This window comes from Curcuma longa, chromosome 5 (assembly GCF_044706935.1).
Source record: "Curcuma longa cultivar G26 ecotype Majalengka, Jawa Barat chromosome 5, ITB_CL_G26_1.1, whole genome shotgun sequence".
NCBI classification, from domain to species: domain Eukaryota; kingdom Viridiplantae; phylum Streptophyta; class Magnoliopsida; order Zingiberales; family Zingiberaceae; genus Curcuma; species Curcuma longa.
This window is the reverse complement of record NC_133865.1, coordinates 5158247-5182333: the sequence shown is the minus strand read 5'-3', so window position 1 is coordinate 5182333 and position 24087 is coordinate 5158247. Positions and strand designations below refer to the sequence as shown.

At 38.2% G+C, this 24087-nt stretch overlaps 3 protein-coding genes across 3 annotated transcripts; 2 read left to right on the top strand and 1 right to left on the bottom strand.

Moving 5' to 3' along the window:
* Window positions 1–1177: 1177 nt before the first annotated feature.
* LOC141830169 (uracil-DNA glycosylase, mitochondrial) lies at window positions 1178–7634 on the top strand. Its single transcript, XM_074717652.1, has 7 exons — window positions 1178–1465; window positions 1534–1754; window positions 2656–2814; window positions 3416–3446; window positions 3945–4080; window positions 5216–5299; window positions 7281–7634. The coding sequence occupies exons 1-7, from the start codon at window positions 1216–1218 to the stop codon at window positions 7345–7347; spliced, it is 948 nt and encodes a 315-aa protein (XP_074573753.1). The 5' UTR covers window positions 1178–1215; the 3' UTR covers window positions 7348–7634.
* On the bottom strand, window positions 7595–10364 carry LOC141829750 (inactive leucine-rich repeat receptor-like serine/threonine-protein kinase At1g60630). The gene is made up of 2 exons (XM_074717267.1): window positions 9008–10364; window positions 7595–8473 (listed from the first exon to the last, which is right to left on the bottom strand). Exons 1-2 carry the CDS (start codon window positions 10362–10364, stop codon window positions 7749–7751), a joined length of 2082 nt encoding a protein of 693 aa, XP_074573368.1. The 3' UTR covers window positions 7595–7748.
* A 3781-nt stretch (window positions 10365–14145) lies between these two features.
* Window positions 14146–23317, top strand: LOC141830170 (tobamovirus multiplication protein 3-like). Its single transcript, XM_074717653.1, has 11 exons — window positions 14146–14374; window positions 14472–14562; window positions 14666–14718; window positions 14803–14895; window positions 14983–15054; window positions 19008–19080; window positions 19163–19208; window positions 20196–20259; window positions 20333–20386; window positions 20490–20567; window positions 22868–23317. Exons 1-11 carry the CDS (start codon window positions 14225–14227, stop codon window positions 22958–22960), a joined length of 867 nt encoding a protein of 288 aa, XP_074573754.1. The 5' UTR covers window positions 14146–14224; the 3' UTR covers window positions 22961–23317.
* The last annotated feature ends 770 nt before the right edge of the window (window positions 23318–24087 follow it).

Below are 24087 nucleotides of genomic sequence, written 5' to 3'. Positions count from 1 at the left end.
TTTAATTAAATGTTCAAAACGCGTAGGGTACTTTTCAAAATGATTAAATCACATATTCTATTCCATTTTTACCCCTCCGTAAAAAGGAAAAAAATAATTCGATTGCTACAGTATAATCATTAATTAAATTTATTATTATAATTACCAACAACGATTAAAATTGATTGCTACACTCTAACAAAAAGGATTAAAAATCTTTTTATTTTTATTTTTTTCAAATTAATTAAAAAATCTTCTATGATAAAAAATTAATTGCTCTCTTTCCTTCCGCTAAAATAGAATTCTCCACTTCAATGATCATTTGTGAGAAGATAAATTAGGAAGTTGTAACTAATCACTATGTTTTTTAGAGATTAATTGCTCTCAATTAAACCATTATTTACTTCAACAAATATGTGCAAAAGATAGAAAACATTAATTTGTTTTAAAAAAATAATTTTTTTAACCATAAATGATAAATCCTAATCAGTCTCAACTTAATTGCTCTCAATATAATGTATCAAATTAATATTTTATGATTGGTAGACTTAGAGCTTAGGTTGATATGAAATCAGATCCTACGTGCCTTTAAACCGCGTTCCCCATTTGAAGCTGTTTGATTGTTCCAATTATCCACACTTTTAAATACCAATTAAAGTAGTGCATTTTTTATTATAGAAAACATTTTAATCTGTTTTAAAAAGATCACAAATTTTTCATAACCTGTTGTTATAAAGTTATTGTTCATGATTACATTAACAAATTTAATCGATAGTTACACAATTGATTAAAAAATAATTTTTTCTTAATAGGGTTATAGGGTACGTGGATTTGATCATTCTGAAAAGTATCCTAGGTTTTTTTTTTTTTTTTTAGCATTTCACAATCTGACGTGGTTCGATAAATTACCGAATTAAGTAAAATAATAAATAAATAATCTTATCCATGCCCTACATCGAGTCCATCAAAGTAAACAGATAGAAAATATAAAATAACAATCATTCGTTCGCTTCCGTCCAACCGATTTTTAATGCGCCTCCTTTTCCAAACCCGTCCATTTCTCCAACAGTGACAGTTCCTCATCCAAAATAAACAGAAAAGGAAAGGGCAATCAAAGCATAGCACGCTACTCAAAGCAAGCAGGCAGCAGCATTTCCCGCCAAATTAGCCTCCTTGAATACACGCCCTACGAACTCCCTCGCCGGCTCGCCCAACGCGAGGAGACGTAGACGTCACATGGCCTCGACGCCGAAAACCCTAGCTGAGTTTTTCCATCCCGCAAAGCGCCTCCGGCCCCTCTCCCCCTCCTCCGCCTCCCTGAAAACTCCAACTCCCCCCGGTAAGATCTCTCCCTCCCGCCGCGAGACTCTGCCGGAGCCCTCCGCCCTGACCCCGGAGAAGAAGCGGAGGATGGATATCAACAAGGCCCTAGCGCGATCGAAGAGGAACCTCAGTGTCTGCAGAGAAAGGATTGAGAAGGCCAAAGGTAGCGATAATCTGTTTTTAGGGTTTTTTCCTCGTCTTGTTGACTGCTGATTTAGTCAGTAATGCCAGCCGACGGTTTGGATTATGTGAAGTTGGAGGAGCTCCTGGTGGAGGAGTCTTGGCTGGAGGCTCTCCCGGGGGAGCTTCAGAAGCCGTATGCGAAGAACCTTTGTAGATATGTGGAGCGTGAGGTCAGGGGGAGTATTCCGATCTATCCCCCGCCACACCTGATTTTTTATGCTCTCCATTTGACGCCTTTCGATCAGGTGAAAGTTGTGATTATTGGACAGGTAAAAACATAACTTTGCAACTTTAGTCTAAGATACGTGAATTTTGTGTTGCTTCTTGGAGCCGACGGGTTGAATGATCCTACATTTTGTTGATTTGCATGTTATATTTTCAGTATAAGATATGCTCATTCATTTTTTTCACGCACCTTTGAGGTAAAAGCAGAAGTTATCTTTAGCGATGATGTCTAGGGTTGCTGGTTTTAGGCACAGACGGTAACATGTGCATACATTTAAAATGCTTCACCTCTGTTCCATGTCCCTGAAAAGATCACATTCAGAGGAATACAACCAAACTGGCAGGGTTATAATTCATATATGTTAGTGGAGTGCTTGCTGATTGGGGATTTTCCATTGGTCATATATAACCCAAAGCTAACCTTCACATGCACTTGTAGGACTACAGAGAACTGAGTTAGCGCAACAATCTGTCTTTGATTCTATGTCAGACTAAATTATACCTCACACAAATTAGATAACTGGGAAAGAAGAACCATTAGCATGCCATATAGTTCGCTCTTGGACCCACCATTCTGTTGCCACCATACTGAACAAGTACTTTGCTGAGCACAAGACAAAGGGAGGCAAACTCAGTCAAATACTTTGCTACCTATGCTTTCATGATTGTTGGATGTAGTTTTGTGCTGCTAGACCTTTAAAATGCATCCTATACTCACCATGAATTTTGTTTGGGTATGTCTGTGTTGTCACAATATTATGAGAATAATAAAAAAACCATAAGCATTTTGAGCTGCGCTGGAGAAGAAGTCATATATATACTTTGCAGTTTTTTTGTTCCAACTCATCTAAATATTCCTTTAATTCAAAGGATGACATGCAGAGTTGATGAATCTCTGCTTCATTCTCTTCATCCTATGAAATTGGTGTGTAATTACTTTTACAGGATCCATATCATGGAACTGGTCAAGCCATGGGTCTAGCTTTCTCTGTACCAGAGGGTGTCAAGATTCCTTCAAGTTTAGTCAACATTTTCAAGGAGCTTCAAGAAGATCTAGGGTGTTCTGTGCCATTAAATGGGAATCTGGAAAGATGGGCAGCACAGGTAGATAATTAACACTCCTACTTATTTCTTTTATATTTGTCATCTATTTTGTTGTTAGGATATCTATAACATGCAATATGTTTTCCGTTTTCTTGACATTACTATGCTCATAAATATAGTAGTAAGGAAGTTTCTCCAAACAGAAATTATCTAATTGTATGTTTGAAATTAAAAATAAAAAAATGATCTTTCACAAGGCAGTACTAGGCTTTGCATATAAAGCCATGTCTAAATTAATCATATTTATCATAAGATTGATGTTCAAGTTACCACAACTTCTTGATAGTCATTTACCTATTTGACGTCATTGCAATATTTTGTTTAAGTAACAACATTGTGCTTGGCAAATCGTTTTTATAAATTCATAATTGATTTACAAATATTTTGCAAGACAATCTTAAGTATGAATAGAACTTCAAGCTTTTGATTACTTGTTCTTCTTATCATAGCTCACCAAAAGTTTACTTATCATGCTAGTTAATGATATAATTCCATATGTCTGCTATTCTTGAAGACTACTTATAGTTCATATTTTGTCGCAATACATTTGATATATATTTACTTGTTTGTTCTGCTAACTTGTATAAGATTATTCATTCAGGGTGTTCTTTTGCTCAACACTGTTCTCACTGGTATGCTTCTTTCTCTATGAATATTTCATTTATTTATCAAGTGGAAGTTGAAATCTTGCTCGATATTTTCATAACAAATTGGTTCGCTATGATGGTTTGATAACATAATTAATTTTGTGTTACAAGAGGATTAAGATGAGAAGTTAGAGAGCTAAAGAGGTTGTTACTGGGTATTCATCAACATCTTTAGCTCTCTAACTACTTGCTATATATGTTGGTGGGTCATACTTGCCATATATGTATTAAGCAAGTTGTTAGAGAGGGGATTTACATTTTTTGCTGAACATGTATATATATACACGCATATATAGCAATTATGACCCACCATGTTAATCCCATCTAACTAGCTACATATGTATCTACTTTGAACCTATATGTTTTGATGCTAGTTTATAATAACATTTTTTATTGCATTGCACGTGATAGTTTTAATGAATTTTACAAGTTGGTTTAAATCACCTGATTTTGCTGAAATGTATGTTTATTTCTCCTGAACAGTTAGGAATCATCAAGCAAACTCACATGCCAAGAAAGGGTGGGAGCCATTTACTGATGCTATTATTAGAACCATTTCTCATAAGAAATCTGGGGTTGTTTTCCTCCTGTGGGGGAATTCTGCTCAAGTAAAGACGAGGCAAGTGTTCTCTTTTGTTCCAAATTGATAGACACCCTGGCAATTGAAAGAGTCATATTGAATAATGGGTTAAGAAGTCTTTGTGTGTGTGTGTGTGTGTGTGTGTATGTATATATATTTTACTGTTATTGTTGTGTTAGCTTTTGTATTTCAGGTGATATTAGTTTGCCTCTCATCTGAAATACTAATCTGATGTGGAGCTTGATGATCTGTTAAATTGGTAATACCAGATGGGCCAACTCTACAGAGGATAGAATAAAAAACAATTTAACATGATATTTGTTGTAATGCACCAAGCTCGTGGTGCTGTTTTTGATATTTGTATGGACATAATAAACATTGTTCATTGTGGATTACTGAACAATTTAGCAGTTCACAGCCCTATCTTTGGTCAACATGATAATTTTGTACATGCTGAAGAACATTGTACAAAATTTTAAACCTGCACAAAATTCAAGCGATTGGTGAAGTAAATTGTATTTGATTGTAATGTCCAAAGCAGAAAGAAGTATTTCCTTGATTTTTTAAAATAAAAGTGAAATGGTTGGGGTTACCTAGTAAAAAGTTCCTTGTAGTCATGAAAAATTCTTGAATAAAGCTACATGCCATAGAAGATGCATGACTTCTGGATATCTAAAGTTTAGGGTCATCGGATACACTATATGAAAACTGAAAGCTTAGTTACTAGTGATACTTCAAAAGATTTGTTAATTAGAGATTTAAGGATACATGCTCAGTCAGTCAAACTATTGAAATGCCATTATTATATCACTCTGAGTTAGTCCACATGTTGGGTTTAAACTAATCTAATCCAATTTTCCTGCCCACAAATGAGAAGTGTTGAAAGTTTAAATACATAGGTTGGTTCTTTTCCTCGCAACACTTTCTCAAACTAGTCATCCAATCATAAAAAAAAGTTAATGCCCCAACTTCCAGCATTTTTCACATATTTGCTTCCATGCTGGCTAGAGATGTGCATTAAAAAAGTTTCAGTCAGAGCATGCATCTTTCTTCCATCCTTCTTTGAATTAATTTACTATGAATTTTCTCTTGATTAATTTGCAGAAGTATGCTTTGAAATGTTTGATTCTGCACTATACACCTGCCTTTTAACCATTAGACTGTATGTTTGTAGGATGATTGATGGATCAAAACATCATATTCTGAAGGCTGCTCATCCATCTGGTCTTTCTGCAAATAGAGGGTTCTTTGGATGCAGGTTGGTTCTCAGTTCGACATGTTTTATCAAAATTTTTAACTTATTTGTCTTTGCTACTTAACCTTCAAGGATGCCACTAAATAGTGTTTGTTTTTGGAAAAAAGGATTTGGGTGAGCAGACATTGGCCACTTGTTAGTTTTGTTGATAATGATACTTGAGACATTTTAAGAGACCCGTTATGTAGATTTTCGATGAACTAAACTAGTCCTCATCACCCAATAGGACATACATTTTAACTACATAAGATGCAGCAAAATCTGAGTCTCACACTACCCAGAAATCCAGATCCCCAAATACTATCTAGTTCCAGTGGAGACAAATTATCTGAGGTTTCCGAAGCACATTAGAAAATCCTGTATGTTATCACTAGGTACCCAGTAACTCCACAACTTAAAGATTTTCCATCCACATCTTGAATAATCCAGCTACATCTTGGCTTCTTGAATGGAATATGTAAAAGATTTGAATGAATAGAATTGGTGTACTAAATTGATTAATTACAATATATATAGACTGGACATAGTTGCTATCTATTTGGTAGAATTTTGTCTTGTAGATCAACTATAGCTTTATTTGTTAACAACTCTTCTCAAAGTGAAGCTTTTGAATCTTCAGTTTGCTTCAAGCATGGAAGATCATCCAACACCAACTGAGATTCCTAGATTGCCAAAGCTAGATTGGATGACATACTACCATATGATAATCACACATGCACAAATTTCAGAATGCCTGGTCTAAGATTCATGAACTCTGGATTACTGCATAATGTTAGATTGGACGACACATGTCCATGGATGATCTGTGTGTCTTATGTAATAATCAAGGAATTATCAGAAGATGTGCATCTTATAGGATGATGAGAGAGATATTGATCAGGCTAGAGCAAGGGTGACTATCAATCAACATCAGTTGGCAAATCAAAGGCAGGAGCAACTAGCTTGAAAGTTCAGAGCATTGATCAATGTAGGAATGACGGCTGTGGTTGAAGATGAAAGTGTTGCAGCAGCAGAGCACCAACAAAGTTTGTGGGGCTGCTAGTTGTAAATCATGGAGTCAGCAATTTGGTGGGCTTTAAGTGAGGATCGGCGGGTGATGGATTGGTTGAGGTAGCAGTGGCATAATAGATCAATGAGATGATAGAGGAAATGAGAAGGAGATCAATATTGAAGGCTGTAATCATCTTGCAACCTCCCTTCCAACCAAAATACAAAGGAAAGGGTAACCACAGGATCAGTCCATGTAAAATGTTGTGAAAGAATAGAATCTTTATATTGAATTGATTGATTACAATATATATTTATAGAATTCTTAGTAATTGAACAAATGGACTGATTATTAATTCCTATCTATTTGGTAGATTTGGTCTTGTTGACCAATTCTAGCTTTATTATTCGTTGAGAGAACATGATTGTCTCTGGCTTAGTTCCCAGTTCAAGAACAACTATGGAAATAGGGAAGCAACAAGGATTCAGGTGCTCACATTTCGTCATGGCAGAATAAATCTACCAGCACTGGTTGTATTCTTAGTCAGGATATTTGAAATGCATTTACTGTTCTTTGTGTGGAAAAGGGAGACTAGATTTAAGAAATTAACAGGAATAGTGATCCTTTTTTGCTTTTAGGTCATCAGGATTTTCCTTAGATTTTGTTTTTACTTACACAAAATCTCCTTTTACCGCACAAAATGAAAGATCATGGGCAACAAAAAGAACTTCTGTTTGGCTGATAAATTATACAGACAACATTTCCTTTCTCGATATGATTTAGTTTTTGTCTAGAATATTTGTTTTCCTTTCTTATTACATCAATATAGGATTCTCGTTGTTATTGATCCTAAGGGCTTCTCTCCAGTTTAAGTTTGTGCATTCTAACCTAGTTCTTGTTACATACAGGCAGACTTATATATAAGCTACCTCAACTTGCTATAGGTATTATCTCTGCAATGTTTTAACATTTTTGTGCTACTATTTGTGTTAACAGGCATTTCTCACAGACAAATCAAATCTTGGAGAATCATGGGCTTTCGCCTATTGATTGGCAACTGTAGATCGCATGAGCTGCTGCTTGTGTTTCGCCTATCAAATTGCTCACTTTTTGTCTATCTCCTGGTTCTGGTTCAAGCCGAGATTTTGGAGTCACGTATTATGAGATATAATGAGATGCAATTTTGTGATCTTGGCTGTATGCATCCAACTTCTAATAGCTAACAGATTGTTTATTCTGTAGGTACATTTTAGTTCGAATGGTGTTCGATTAGTGTATATATCATTTAGTGTGAAGTCCTCAAATCTCAGTGAGCCATGTAGTAAAATTTTAAATTCTATTTCGCTCTTATTACAATCGATGAATTTTCAAAAAAAGTAAATTTATTTAATCCCGAAATCTCGAAAACATCAAATCACACGTCAATTCTACACGCCGATCGATCGCCGACGAGGAATTGATTATTCAAATATAATCCCCCTCCGATCCGTACTCCCTCGGCAGGCTCTGCAGCGTGTTCGACCACCGCCCCGGCGAGTGGTCGCTGCTGTTGGACGACACCGCCATCGCCTCCGCCCGCGCCTCCCGTATCATCCGAAGCACCTCCCTTATCGCCGGTCTCCTTTCCGCCTCGACCGCCACGCACGCCGATGCGATGTTCAGCAGCGCCGTCAGCTTCTCCTCGGACGACGCCGCCGCCGCCGCCTCGTTCCCTGACGAAGACCCAGCGCCGGGCTCCTCCCTGGAGTCGTCCCGCTCGGCGGCGCGCACGGATCGGACCCAGCGAGCGATCTCGGCGCCGTGCTCGTCGAGGATGTCCTGGAAGGGCGCCTTCCCGGTGAGGAGCTCCAGGAGGAGGACGCCGAAGCTGTAGACGTCGGAGAGCGGGGTGAAGGCGCGGGTGCTTCGCGTCTCGGGGGCGCGGTAGAACAGGGAGGCAGCGGCCGCGGCGGAGGACGACGACGACGACGACGGGAAGGCGTCGTCATGGAGCAGGGTGGGGATTAGGGCGTAGTCGGCGAGGCAGGACTCGAAATCTGGGCCGAGAAGTACATTAGCGGGCTTCAGGTTCGCGTGGACCGTTGGTGGGCTGGTCTGGTGCAAGAAGGCCAGCCCAGTTGCCACGTCCTCCGCTATCTTCAAACACGACGTCCAATGAAGCGGCTTCCCGCTCCCCGACGGCCGCGACCCTGCAAGTGCCAAAAGTAAGCCATCATCCATTAATTTTATTTATTAATAAATTTACTATTTTTGACAAACTGGTATCTTTGACCGAATCTATCGCAACAGCCGGAAACGAAGAGAAGGTGTTTGTTAAAATGACGAAGAGAGCAAACCGGGGCCAATGCTCAGATCATGGCCGCTTTAGATGCATGGTGGATCAGGGAGGTAGTCAATGAGTGAAATCTGAAGGTTGGATTACAACGAACCTGAATATTGCACTACTTTTTGGTCACTGGGACAGAGTGAGGCAGCTACCTTCCAACGTCTTAAATGTCTTGGTCGTTGGCATTGAATGCCAAATATTGCACAACTTTTTGGTGCAAGAATTACAAATCTTACCATCTCAATCTACCATCCTATTTCTAACAAATCCATGTGTATCCTCCTGTTTCATAATTTTGATCCTCAAGATTATTACTATGATCATAATTCATTAGTTTAAATGGAGGAGCTTGAATGAGCAGATTAGAGAAGGATTTGAGGGGGTGAGGGGAACGGACCATGGATTAGGGAGAAGAGGCTGCCATTGGGGAAGTAGTCGTAGACGAGAAGACGCTCCTCTTTGGCCTGGAAGTAGGCGCGAAGGGGGACTAGGTTGGGGTGGCGCAGCCGGCCAAGCTCCTCCATGCGCCGCCGGAAGTCCTCCGCCGGCAGGCGGGAGGCGTCCTTGAGTCGCTTCACCGTCACGATGAACCCGGACTCCATCACCGCCTTGTACGTGCTCCCGACCGTTCCCCGGCCCAGTGTCTCCGCCGATGCTCGCAGTAGCTCCTCCAGACTGTACATCTCCCGGACGCCGCCGCAGAATACGAGCTTCTCGAGCCCCTCCGCCTCCCACGAGAATACACCCTTTTCCCCTTCACCGACGACCACCCCACCTTCTTCTTCTGGCTTGTTGCGGTCACCACCTGATCCGCGACCGACGGTTCCAGTCTCGACCACCGGCCGCCTCCGCTTCCTATTCGAGGCCAAAAGCAACGCAAGGGCCAAGCAAATCGACAAGAAAAGAGCCCCAGCGACAGAGCCGGCGACGATGGCAATGATCCGCCTCCTGCTGTGGTTGCTGCCGGTCGGAGGCCTGAGAGGTGGGTAGGCATTTACATGATCAAACGACGATTTCGGGCTGATGGACGACGGCGGAAAGATCAACTTTCGGGTGCAGGGAGTTCCAATTTGAGCCCCGCAGAGGTTTGCATTGTTGAGGAAAGAGGAAGCATTGAACTGGGACAGGGCTTGAGTGGCGGGGATCTCTCCGGAGAGGTTGTTCCGGGATACATTGAGGTAGCGAAGACTGGGTTGGTTGAAGGCCGGAATTTGCCCTGTGAGGTAATTGTCCTCGAGCAAGAGCTCATAGAGCCGCGGGAGGCTGACGAGAGACTCCGGAATTGGACCGGAGAGGAGATTTCCGGAGAGGACTACCACCTTTAGCCGGTGGAGAGCGTTGAGATTGGCCGGGATCCGGCCGAAGAACTGGTTGTCGTTGAGGTAGAGAGATTTGAGGTTGACGAGAGGGGAAAGGTCGGGAATGGCGCCGGAGAGCGAGTTGGATTTGAAGCTGAGTACGCGAAGCTGGTCGAAAGGAGCAAGGAGGTCCCGACTCAAGGTCCCGGTGAGGTTGAGGAACTCGAGCACCAGCTTCGTCACTCTGCTGCCAGGGGAGCACTGCTTCACCCCCTTCCACTCTCTGCAGAGCCAAGAGGCGGTCTCTCGCCGCCATGGCAGGGAGTCCTGAGTATCTACAGAGTTCTTCAAGGCCAAGAGAGCGGCAATGTCGCCGGCATTCGATACATTGGCAGCAAATGAGGTCGAGAAGCCGAAGACGAGGAGGAAGCACAGGTAAAAGTTGCACCTTGGCATGGTCTTCAGTGCTGCGATAGTCCGAAGGCGGCCATGGGAGGCATGAGGAGGAGAAGCAGGAGCATCTCAGGATTGTTCCTGAATCACATTGCACCCATCAGAAACCAAAAGACGGGATCTTTGGACGCGCGAGAGCGATGAGCCGCGACGTTGCGGGTGGCGGAAATGCGCGAGGCCGTCCGTCGATCTCAGAGCACGGGTTTGGCTTCACGTGAGTCAATCAGGAGCGGAGAAGGAAAGGGACAGCAGAGGGATGGATCATGGATGGTTGTCTATTGTTCTGGATATAGTTTTACCAACGCCACTCTCCATTATTAATGACTCTCTCTCTCTCTCCCTCACCTCCTTTACCTCCCCGGGCCTCTTCAATGGCATGGAATCCGATGGGCCTTCCGCCGCTGAAGCTGGAAATGGAGGGGGAAGAGGGACGGGAAGGTAACTGAGGAGCTGACAGTCACAGCCGCCGCAGAAGCTGAGACACAGTGGCGTCTCCTTGAGACCTCGTGGAAGGGGTGACCCGATTTAAAACTTATCTGCCAGGCATCAGAAAAACAGAAGAAAAGTAAACAATAAATGTCTCAAAAAGAGATGTATCCTTGCTGGCATGGGAGGAGAGGTAGTACAATTGTACAAGCCAAGCAATAAACTTGTAACGATTGATGCGCATCCAATAAAAAATCGATTGTGTAGTTACTGACTTCAGTAAAATAATCCGTCACTTCAATCATCTTATACCATTGATTCTATAATCATATGTGAAAAGTTAAATATTAAAATTGACTACTATAAAAAGAGGACATGAGTATTTATCGAGATTCAATTATTGTTCACTTTATTAAATCTATTCTACAGTAATCAATTTAATCATATTTCGAGGGCAATTGTGTAGTTATCGATATAGTTATTAGAAGGTAAAGCAAATTGTATAATGAAGGTAAATTGGCTGTTTACATTATAATTATTATAATATGAAATAAGTTATAATAATTACTGTTTTGGTCAATACACCATAGATGATACAAATGTTGGTTTAAAGTTTGGCTGACATGTACGCTTCTCGAAAAGAATTGTTTGGAGAAAAAAGAGGTCTTGAAAAGCACTCGAAAAGAAGATTAGAATGGCGCCGAGGTTGGATCCCAGCAAACCACTCCGACGCTCAAATTAGGATACGACGTGAGGAAGAAATTTAATGGCTTGAAGAAATTAAGGTAGATATGTGTGCGTACCTTTGCCCATGAGCATTAGCTACCTTTTTATAGTAGTTGATCTCTGAAATATTAGCAACCGTTTGAGAAATATTCGGATAGACTGGTTTCGTTCTGGAAAGATTCCGTCTGTTAATATATATTAATTTTTGTCTTTGCGGGAGACTTGGTTCTATTCTTTTTCTGATTTAAGCGGAACGATCGCATTTTTAAATAAGTATCACGCACTGAAAATTAGCCTTAGATGTAGGAAATACATTGATATCGCATCTCGAGGTTATCTCAACGATGCGGAGAGCATGCCGAGATCAAGTCATGAGATCGACGCTGGGTGCAGAAGGCGTGACGAGATCAAGTCACGAGATCGGAGCATGGCTAAGGAAGCATGCTGAGACCATAGGAGAAGCTCGACACCTGCTTAGGGAAGCACATTGAGATAGGAGGAAGAGTTCGGTATATGCTTAAGAAAATGAGAGGAGCTCAGTATATGCTTAAGAAAGCATATCGAGACCAGAAGAGGAGCTCGATATATACTTAAGAAAGCATACCAAAATCAGAAGAGGAGCTCGGTGTATACTTAAGGAAGCATATCGAGACCGGAAGAGGAGCTCGGTGTATGCTTAAGAAAGTCTATCAAGACTGAAAGGGGAGCTCGAGAGTTTGCTTAAGATTCCAAAAATAATTCTCATCCAATACTTAGTTTTTTTTCTTGGTCTCTTATTATACCCAACGTCCATTATTTACTGAATAATCCTACCGGATCAATTACAATGGTAGTTATTATAATATAATTGTAATAATCCTACCGGATCAATTACAATGGTAGTTATTATAATATAATTGTAATGGTTACAAAAATATTAAAATAAAAATATTTTTAGAGACACCTTTTGATTTTTTTGAAGATTATAATTAATTTAAGTTTAGATTACTAGCTATATCAGAATCATTTGATTTCTTGAGTTAAATCTATGGGATCTAAAATGTGATTACTAAGATAAAATTTTAAAATAATATCTATTTATAACACAATACAAATGATATTTCCTTGATATGTATATCTTTTTTCAAATAATTCATCATAAATCACGTTTTTTTAAACATATATTTATATAATGATTTTATATTATTTTTATGATTTTACATTAATATAAATGATATGGCTCATGATTAATTATATACGTGAGTATGATAGATATTATTTTGTTGTGTTTGAAGCGTAAAGTTAAAGTGGCTCGACCCTCACAATTAGAATTTTTTTTTAATCAATCACGGTAGACAAATATATTTTGTAATTTGTTACCATAATATTTTTGATGATATATTGTGATATTATTTAGTGTTTAGCAACTTAGTTCTTAGTTAATCTATTTTATTTTTTATTTTTGTTAACCTATTTGGTCTTGGGTCGAACTAGGGGTACAAATGAATCGAGCATATTTGTAAGTTTTACGAGCCGACTCAAAAAATATTTAATTCGTATTTAAAATTATCAAATTCGAGTCAAACTTAACATATTCGATAATTTTTTCAAGTCAAATTCAAATCTATAATATTTTATTTGATTTGTTCATGAGCCACTTACAAGTTGAATTCGAATCGAACTCTAATTATTTTGATATAATTTTAATTTAAATATGTTCAAATTAAAAACTGGAAATGAACTCAAATTTAAATCATTTTAAACTATAGTTCGATTCTTCTCGAATCAAGATCTGAACAGTTTAACTGTCTCAGTAGCTCGAGCTTAAGCCAAAATTATTTATTTTTTCGAGTTTTAATCGAACTCGAATATCATATATATTTTCAAACTCAAATTCAAATATCAATATTTTTATACTATTCAATTCGATTCGATTTTATTTGCATCTTTAAGTCCAACTAATCCTTAGGCAAAACCTTCCATTCTGATTTGCCCACCGAGCAGATCTAATAGCACAAGTAATTCTTGACATGACTGTTTAGCTGTTTCAGTAATTCGAGCACTACAAACGTAAATTTATTCGATATAAGCAAAAATTACACTGTATCTTTTATCGTTGCATTGTACTTGAATAATTCATTTTAGTAGTCCCTGGGGCCATGGTGCCGCGGTATTACACCGACATCCGTGATTTACCGTTGCATGGTACTTGAATAATCCATTTTAGTAAAATTTTCGAGAAACATGCTGATAAGCTGGGATTATATTTTTTTTGAATAATATTTTATGTAATGATAATTTTGATATGCTAATATTTATAATATATGTAATGATAATTTTGTGTAATTATTAATCTTCGATGATGTATAACATAGATTAAAATAATATATCCAAAAAACTTAGAAAATTATTTATAATATTATCAATGAGCCAACCGATTCGATCGAACCGTCCAATCGAACCACCGAGTCCGCATTTGTCGAGGGTTCACATTCAATGAGCCGATTTCAGAACATTCGACCGTCGGAATTGTTTTCCCACAACCAGAAACGTGTCGACTCCAGCTCCGTTCCGCTGCCCCGCGCTGTCCGCGATGCCTGCGATAACCCTCCTCGCTCTTTCCCTTTCTCATCCATTTTATTCTTATTTTTTTTCTTGGCTCTTCCTTTTCGCTCTCTGGCCCTCAGATCCGCCGAGAAGCTTCCGTCGCCGGAAAACTTTAGCATTGGCGGATGCGCCTGCTTATGGCCCCGTCGTCGGTCTTTCTCTTGCTCTGGAGCGGCCCCGATTGGTGGGACGAGGTGAACAGCTCCCCCTTGTGGCAGGATCGGATCTTTCACACCCTCGCCGTCCTCTATGGCCTTGTGTCCGTCGTCGCGCTCGTAATTTCCCTCCCCTTGTTTTTCAATCGCATTCTGGATCTTGCGCGCTAGGGTTTCGGTGCCTGAGTCGATCTTCTCTCGTATTCTTGAATTGCAGATTCAATTGATTAGAATTGAATGTAGAGTGTCAGAGTTTGGTTGGACGACGCAGAAGGTCTTCCACTTATTGAATTTCCTCGTGAATGGGGGTAATTATTTGTTTTTTTTTCTAGCCTCCATAGACCATGATCATATACTCTTTGTCATGATGCACTGATTTACTGCTGCCGCTTTGTTACTCCTGCATTGCAGTTAGGTCACTGGTTTTTGTATTTCGTTGGGACGTTGATAAAATACACCCTGAGGTGCGCTTGTGGTCTCGTTTGGTTTTTTCTGACGAGTGTTTGATGGTTCTCGAGCTTATCTAAATGTACTTGGCGGTCTTGCAGATAATTCAGCATATTCTTCTAGATTTTCCTGGTCTTGTATTTTTCACTACCTACGCTTTACTGGTGTTATTTTGGGCAGAAATCTACTATCAGGTTGGTATTGAGGATTTTGGCTAGTAATTTTACTAAGAATTGCAACTGAGTTGTGTGTGTGTTTTTCTTTTTTGCTGTTGTCTTCAGGCACGTTCAGTATCTACTGATGGGCTTAGACCAGCTTTCTATGCAATTAGTGCAGTTATCTATGTTATACAGGTAATTTTGCTTAGTATTTTCTACAGTGCATATAGTTATCCCTTCTATGTTTGGAAAGGATTTCTTCTAGCCTTTATATAGGTTGCAGGTTAATAGTCTTTCATTCTCCATATGTGGTGTTCAATATCCCTTTTGTAGGTGTTAGAATAATTATGTTAACAGGTATTACGGGTCTAGTCTTTGGGTATCATATTAAGCAATTGTCTGTACCTTGATGGCTTTCTTTTATAAATACAACACAACAATTTTCTCTCAACCTGGTAACGGTTCATGTCCTCTCAGGTAACAAAAATCTCCTCAGGTTGTGAATGGCAAGAACACTGCCTCTAATGAAGGCTGAAGGCATTCTCCAGTCGTGGCTAGTTTATGTTCTTGATTCTTGATCATATTCTCAGTCTAAACGAAGGAATATGCCCTTCTAATCCCTATTCCTTGGTGTAATAGGGCCCAGATCCCAAATCTCAATTCCAATCGAGGGCCTAATCCAATGTCAAACTTTTAAGTAGGCACCATGATTGATTCAACGAAATAAGGGAGCAACTTTAAGAAAATCCAAAAATAAAATGGGGAGTGGGATTTTAAGAGTGAAAGAAAAAGAGAGGTAGGAAAATTATTTTAAGAAAAGGAGGGGTTATATTTGGAAAAACTTGACGTTAGTAGAAAGAAGATATCGATCTGAAGCATTTATTTTTCATATTCGTCTTTTCCTCAAGCTGAGGTAGTTCTAGTTTCTTTTTATGAGAGGTCAGAAAATCTTTTTGCAAGTAATCATATCACATGCAAATGTTTATTCCAAATGATAATATATACTTTTTTTTCTTTGGTTATTTTGCTTATATAAATTCTTCTTGCGACTGTATCTTCTTTATGCCTTTTTTTGGTGGAGAAGGTAAATATATATTACGGAATCAAGAAAAGAATGTATATACTAGGTGTTCAAAGATCATAACACATGCATTTGGACTTTAATGAACATCCTATCAATACTCGGTATCTCACCATCAAAATTACACCGATTTTGAGCTTGCCAAATAAGATAAATCATACACGACAATGCCAAAAACCTTGCCTTGGTGAGACGATCGGTCCCCTGGAGCCTTCTCTTGAAGACCTGTAGCATCCTCTTTGCCGTGCTCATCTCTTGACGCATGGCCAACCAAACCCTCACTTTGGCCCATAGGGCCATGTTGATCGAACACCAAAAGAAGAGGTGATCAAATGTCTTATTTGTGCCTTGACACATCATCACGTCTTGCACTGCACATAGGCCAGTTGATCCTTGATTCGTAGTCGCTCATGTGCAAAGATCCACAAGGTAAAGCTGTGCTTCAGCATGAGGTAAGCCTTCCAAAAAACATCAGACTAGGCTTGAGCAGTGCTTTGCAGACGGGAGAAATCATATGCTGTGGAGGGCCCATGTTGATCATCCATATATCACCCAACCATCAATGCATCATCCCTCTCCAGGGAGGCAGCACGAGCAAGAATGCTATCCTGACTCCGCAACAATCTTTTGACGAGCAGCGAATCAGAGGCCTTTGCTTGCCACGCTCCAAGATCAGTCTGCCCCAAGTACTGATGATGAATCCATCAAACCACAACGAATCCTTCTTCCGTTGAATGTTCTAGAATACACGGTTGAGTAGTGCTGAATTCCATACTCGAAGGTCCCGAGCCCCCTTCCTCTTTTGTTAAACACATTGTAGCCTAAGAGATTGGGGGGGGGGGGGGGGGGGGGGGGGGGGGGGGATGTTTGGACGTCTAAACGAAGGATCGACAGATAGAGTACAAAGTGTCAATGGCCCCACATGGAACCAACAGTATAGAAAGGCAAAAACACTTGATGCCTTGTAAAACCGTCTTGACCAACTCCAATTTTCCAGCATAGGACAGCATACGCCATGGCCACGTGGTTAACCAACCCACCACAACATCTATCAGAACTCCACGGTTGAAAGTGCAAAGCTTTTTTTCCGCTAACGGAATGCCAAGGTATCGAAAGGGAAGTCCCCCTACTAGAATCCAGTTAGCTCCAATAGTCCGTTCCACGTTTGTAGATCAGTCCAGCTATATACAATCTCAATTTCTGCAGGTTAGCCCTCGGTCCAGCGACATCTCCAAACAACTACAAGCACTCAATAATCAATGAGATGGTGGATTCACCTACCCTTGCAAACGATAAAAGATCATCCGCATATGCCAAATGAGTGATACTCGCAACCACACACATAAGATGATGATGGAAATCCAGTTGAGCCGCCACTTCCTTGAGAAGGTGAGAAAACACCTTAAGATATAACCCAAACAACAATAGAGAAAGGGGATCACCTTGTCAAAGACCTCTCACTCCCTTGAAGTGCCCATATACTACATTAAGTCTCATAGAATACGAAGTGGTTGTAACACATTTGACAATCTAATCTATGTAAAGTTGCGGAAAACTAAATCCCTACAAGGCAGTCCTCAAAAATTTCTAGTCTACCATGTCAAATGCCTTTTGAAGGCCCACTTTAAGCACACACCTAGGGGATACTTGCTTTCGTGAATACTTCCGCAACAACTCTTGCGCAATATGTATGTTTTCAACTATTGATTGTCCATGAACGAAGCCCAAGAGATCATTCTTTATGTCTTTTTGATTATATGGATAATGCATACCTCTGTCATTACTCAAAACTACTCAAATGGCTTGTAGTATAGTAGTTTTATTGACCATGGAATGATATTTTTTGGGTAGATTCAAGCTTGAGGGAAGTTAGGATGTTTTCTATGATTATCCTATTATTGTAGGCAATGTTAAAACCTTCATAACATTGTTGTATGTTCATTTTTAAGATTGAAGAGGATACACTACAAAAAAAAGAGTGTATTTTAATGTCAAAATTTTATCACTAAACTTATTAATTTGTCACTAAAGTTTTGGTGATACCAATTTCATTTCGATATCTCATTGGTCTAAGTTTCGTAGTTAAAACTAGGGTTGGGGAAAATACCGAAAAATTTGATATATCGTACATATCATACTGATATATACTGTTTATACCGAAAACTTCGGTATATCGAAAATTTCAGTATAGTATTATACCGTACCGAACTTTTTGGTATCGGTATCAATATGAGATTTATTGTTTTTCGGTATTTCGGTATATACCAAAATATTAAATAAATTCTTTTATATATTATTTGGGAATTGTTCCTCGACACATGGTGTTGGATTTCGAAATCCAACACCACATTGGTGCTAGATTTTTGAAATCTAGTACCACATTGGTGTTGGTCTTTTTTTTATGCAAAAAAAAAAACCAACACATTGGTATTGGTTGTCGCAAACCAACACCATGGTGTTGGATTTTAAAATCCAACACCAATGTGATGTTGGTTTTCTTTTTGATGCAAAAAAAAAAAAAACTAGCACCATGGTGCTGGATTTTAAAATCCAGCATCAATGTGGTGTTGGAAATTAGACAAATATATATTTTTTCTTTTTTAATTTTGGTATACTGAAAATACCAAAATATCGAATAATTTTGGTGAATGGTATGAAATTTAACCATACCGAAAAGTTGGTATACCGAAATTTCGGTACGGTATCGGTATGTATTTTTCAAATACCAAAATTTTCGATACGGTATACAATATGATATAAAATTTTCAGTACGCTACAGTATACCACCCCTAGTTAAAATTGTCAATGATATTATTAATTGACAATATTAATTGATCTGTCAATAAATGTAACATTAGTGATAATTTTTTCATTACTAATTGACAATTTATTTTACGGTATCATATACAAGATTATGACAAACTGTGGCATAAAAATAATTCATCACAAATATAATCAATATAATAACTTTGGCAACTAAAATACTTTTAATGACAACTATCTAATATTTGTTAGGTGGTAAACCTCATTTTTTGTAGTGATAGCATCTTATTTCAATTGTATGCAGATTTCTCTATGGTTGGTCTTGTGGTGGAAGTCAATCCAAGCCATGGTCATTGTGTCCAAGATATTCTTTGCAGGTTTGCTTGATACTGTATTTTCAACTCCCCATTTTACATGTAAAGTGTTAATGTATTATGGAAACATTTCCCACTTTGGCAGTTGTCTCATTGTTTGCTGCCCTTGCTTTTCTTCTATATGGAGGGAGGTATGTTCAGTCTTATCTGCCTTATGAACAGATGTGTACCAGAGATATTCTATTTATTTGTTTTCATCATTCTTTTTCTGTAACATGTTTTGGAGATTTAAGTCTCATCAACACGCTTTGTCTGAACAGATGTGAACTAGAGATAATTCAAAATTTTGTTTTTATCATTATTTTTTTTGTAACATATTTTGGGGATTTTAAGTCTCATAGATGTCCTATATGTTTGCTGGCCTCTGGTTATTTAGTTTGCATGTGTTACTCCTGTATCCAGTTTAGCCAATGCAAGGCTTGGACCTTAGCTTTTCCAGTCTTATGTGTTTACATGTTTGTCAGATTGTTGGTTTTGTTCCCACATCCAGTTCCTAGTTTATGGGCAACCTAAAATTAGTAAACAAACATGCAAAGTGTCAAAATGCTTCCAGCCATCTTGAAGGAAAAAATCTCTTGTATGTTGCTATGGCAATTTCTTCTATATGAATGCACAATGCTTCATTATTATAGCTCCTTTTCAGATTTGGTCAAATTCACGGTGGCTTTTATCTATAAGAATGCCTTTTCCGATTGTCATGATTTGCAAGTGCTACAGAGACTTGGTAGGGAATTGTAGAAGGTTTCGGCTTAAAATATCAAAAGGATAATGCATGTTTAGTCCTGCTAGTTAACACTGGATATGCAGCTAAAACTTATTCAAAGGTTCTACTCATTCTAATATTGGTGTCTTTCTTATGCATGATATTTAGAAACAGGCCAAACTTCTGAAACAAATAAACTTAAACGTGATGTTTTTATCTTTCTTATTAATTATTATATGAACAAAAGTCGCATGTTTTTTTCCATATGTATAACTAAGAACATTCAGGAAATGTCAAATGCATCTTGTTTTTAGTTTCAGAAATAGTCCAATATATCTTCACACCTGATGATCCTTATCATGAGAACTCACTGCACGATGAGTAGACTTACTTTATGAACTGATATTATTGATAGGCTTTTCTTAATGTTGAAACGCTTCCCTGTGGAGTCAAAAGGGCGCCGAAAGAAATTACAGGAGGTATTTATTAGCTACTAATGTTCATTTCTCTGAGCATTGGACTTATACTGATTTCCCTGTTTTACTTGTATAGGTTGGTTATGTTACAACTATATGTTTCCTCTGTTTCTTATTGAGATGCATTATGGTAAGTGTACAGAATATAGACAGTTGCACTTAAAAATGAGTTTTGCTTCATAGTCTGTTTTCTAGCATATCAGATTTATCAATCCTAATTATTGATTTTGCAGATGTGCATCAATGCTTTTGATAAAGCTGCAGACTTGGATGTTCTAGACCACCCAATTCTGAACTTCATCTACTACATGGTATGATCTATATTCTTTCATACTGATTTACACAGCTGAAGTTTGCATGATCATGTGCGTTGCAAAATCTTAGTTGCAACAGTAAAAATGTGACTGATTTCGGGTGTCTCATCTTGTACGAGTAATGTTAGTGTGAATAATACTTATCGATTATATTGACACCTGAAGTCCCATTTGTTGATTAAAAAATGAACAAATTTTGGTATTGTGGTCCCATTTTAGTTGCAACAATAAAAATGTGACTGATTTCTGATGTCCTATCTTTTAATAGAGAAATATTAGCTTGAGTAATACTTCTGGATCAAACTGAAACTATGGTCTTATTGATCATTAGAAATCAAAAATTAAATTTTCTATGTTTTTAGTGTTTCCTATGTGAAAACACTTGTAGACAATGGGATAGGTTAGGTTTCATTTGTGTACTATGTTGGACTTGCCTGAATGTTATGTTATGCACACCCATGTCACTTTGAGAGCTTAAATTGGTCCAAGAAAGTGACCTGTTGACACCTTTTGGATACGGCCAACTGGTCATGTATGGTCCTATTTAAACATGTTAGGTAAAGCCTTCTCTCAAGGCATCTTACCAGCTTGATATCTTTACTCAACAGCTCAAGCAGGCCCATTCTTTTGCCAAAGAATTATTAGTAACCTTCATTCCTATATCATAATTTGGTTCTATCTTTGTTGCTATTGTTGAGATCTTGATATCTTGTTCTTACTTATAAAATAGAATTACAATCCATGACTTGGACTTTGGTTTTCTCTAATAATTTTTATCTAATATTCTCTTTCAAACCATAACATGAATATCTATCATGCTTTAGCTGGGTACACAAAAAACATGAATTTAGTAGTAAGAGGCTCAGTAAAGATGGTGACAATTTGTAAGAAGCATATGGTGTACTAATCCTTTTAAAAATTATTGCATCACAAATAAAGTGCTAGTATACCTTAATGCGATTAGTGGATTCATTGGAACATTGAATTGTTGACAATGTACACGGATATTTTATTGTCCTGGCACAGTCATTTTTTTGTTAATGTTATCTTCAAGAAAGGAAAAGATTTATGTGCATTGTATCACGAGCTATGTATACCAACTCTATATCTTGCATCAACATTAGATCATGTCACAATACTTGGCTTCTTTTCTATGTTACAATTTTGTCTCCAACATACATACAAAATCTTAAAGTGGACCTTCCATCAATACTAGCCCTAGTATAATCAACATTAGAGAAAATATAGCCTTCATTATTCTTATAAAGTGATTTTTTCTATAGAGATCCTTTAATACATTGAAAGATTCTTAAGAATGTCACTCAATGACATTTATTAGGTCTATGAATTCACTCATAACACCAAATGCATAATATTTGGCCTATAATTATTATATAGAGTAGTTTTCCCATGAGTCTTCAATAACTAGAATGTCATCAAAGCTATCATCTTTAGATCATAGATTATGATTTTGTATAATTAGAGTCTCTACAAGTTTGTATTTAAGCATATCGATTAAGGTTGTCGAATTGAAGTTAAAATTGTGAGTTATTTTAGTGATTTTACAAATTGTGAATTGTAACTTTCATGTTAAGATGTAAGTGATATACTGGTTCATCTCACTTGCCTCAGAGAGCGACAGCTGAATATTCCTATATAAAACGAGCATCTTGTTTCAAAGTATCATTAATATGTAATATAGAAGGGAGATATTGTGTTGGTGGGGAGAACGGAGGGAGGGCCTCAAGAGAACTTGCAGTGGCTTGAAGAGGATGGAAGAGAGGAGTCTTCCACCAATAGAATCGTGATAGATTGAGATAATCGGCAGAGAACAGAAGGTAAAGGGACAGGGGCTGTTCGCATGGAAGAGAAAGGGGGAGTGATGGAGAGGTTCTGATACCAAGCTGCAACTTGATATTTCATTCTTATGGTAAGATAGGATTAAAATCCATGAGCATATAGATTTTAGACATACTAACTCTATCCAAAATTGGGCAAAAGACTAGATATGTCTTGGGGCTAGCAAATAATTTTATTTAACATCATCCAACGCCAAAAAAGTAATTTTTCATCCATTTTAAAATCAACAAACCTGCTGTGTTTTTTTTCAACTATTTATTTATAGAAGCACAAGCTATACTACAGGTCACGAAAGACTAATATTTTGCTTCATGGAATCACATTATTAAGTGCAATATCGAAGATAGCAGTTGTTATTTCTTTATAATTCCTCGACATATATGCTAGTGTTATCTATTATTCAATGACGCTCGTCTTGTCTTTTTTGTCTTCTACAGCTAGTTGAAATCCTGCCATCTTCCTTGGTACTTTTCATTTTAAGAAAGTTACCGCCTAAACGTGGGCTAACTCAATACCACCCGATCCACTAAGACTAGGAGATGACAGTTATGCCGCCGATAACTAACTGTTTTCATGTTGCATTTCTCAGAAAGGAGTTGAACATATTTGGCATCCTCAAGTTGTGTAAATTTTCAAAGAATTAAGTTTGCTTCTATGAAGTCTAGTGTGTATTGGTCTTTTCAACTTTCATGTAGCAGTGTAAACTAAAAAAACCACCTTGCAGGTTGATGGGCTACACCAATTCTGCAACTCTGACCTTAATATTTTTCTTGTTGCGTACGCATTGGCTTTTCTTGTTTACTGATACAAATGAAGTGTAGAAGTTGTTTGGATCATGTAGAAACCATTCTTTTCAATCATACTGTTAATTGGTTTGCAATATTCAATTCATCCTTTGCCATCTTAGTTTTTTTTATAAATTTCCTCCTTGTCATTAAAGTATATGGGCAGTACCCTCTTTGTCATTAATCCTGGCGAAGTCAGACAATACTCTCATGCGTCGTAATCAACTGCACTTTCTCGTTTACCTCCTCACAGATGGTCGTGGGGCCGACCGTGTGGGGCCGCTAAGGTGGCGGATCCACCTTTTGCAGAAAAAGAGACTGTTTATCTCTATCGTTTGTTTTAATTCTTGCAACCAAATCTAAACTGATTAAGCACTCCAAATTATGGTGCTGGTGCAAAATCATCATATAAATGATGCGAAGAATAAGAAAAGAGAAGAAAGATGTATTAATGGGACAGACCTTATGTTGCAGAGGATGGAAGCGCCTTCTAGACCACAGCTGACAGAAGGAGTTGCATTGCCGTGCTTGTTCTCTCTCGAGCTTGTAGTTTCTACTACTTGAGCTACCTACCAGTCGTTCCTTTGGAGGGTTGAATGTTTGGTTGTGCGTGGTTTCCAGTTTGTCCCAACGTTTTTGTTCAGCTCATGAATGTCAATTTCATTGTTCACTAACTAATTTAAATAATATAATAATCAATGATAAAAATAATTGAGAAATCTAACACTTAGCATGCCCAGCCTTTAGTTAATGTATAAATATTTATTAACGCTTATATATATCGAGATTCTGGTCTGATTCAGTGAATCTAATTGATACTTGGATTGCATGTTCTTGGGTAGTATCTTTGTGAGGGATAAGTATATTTTGGA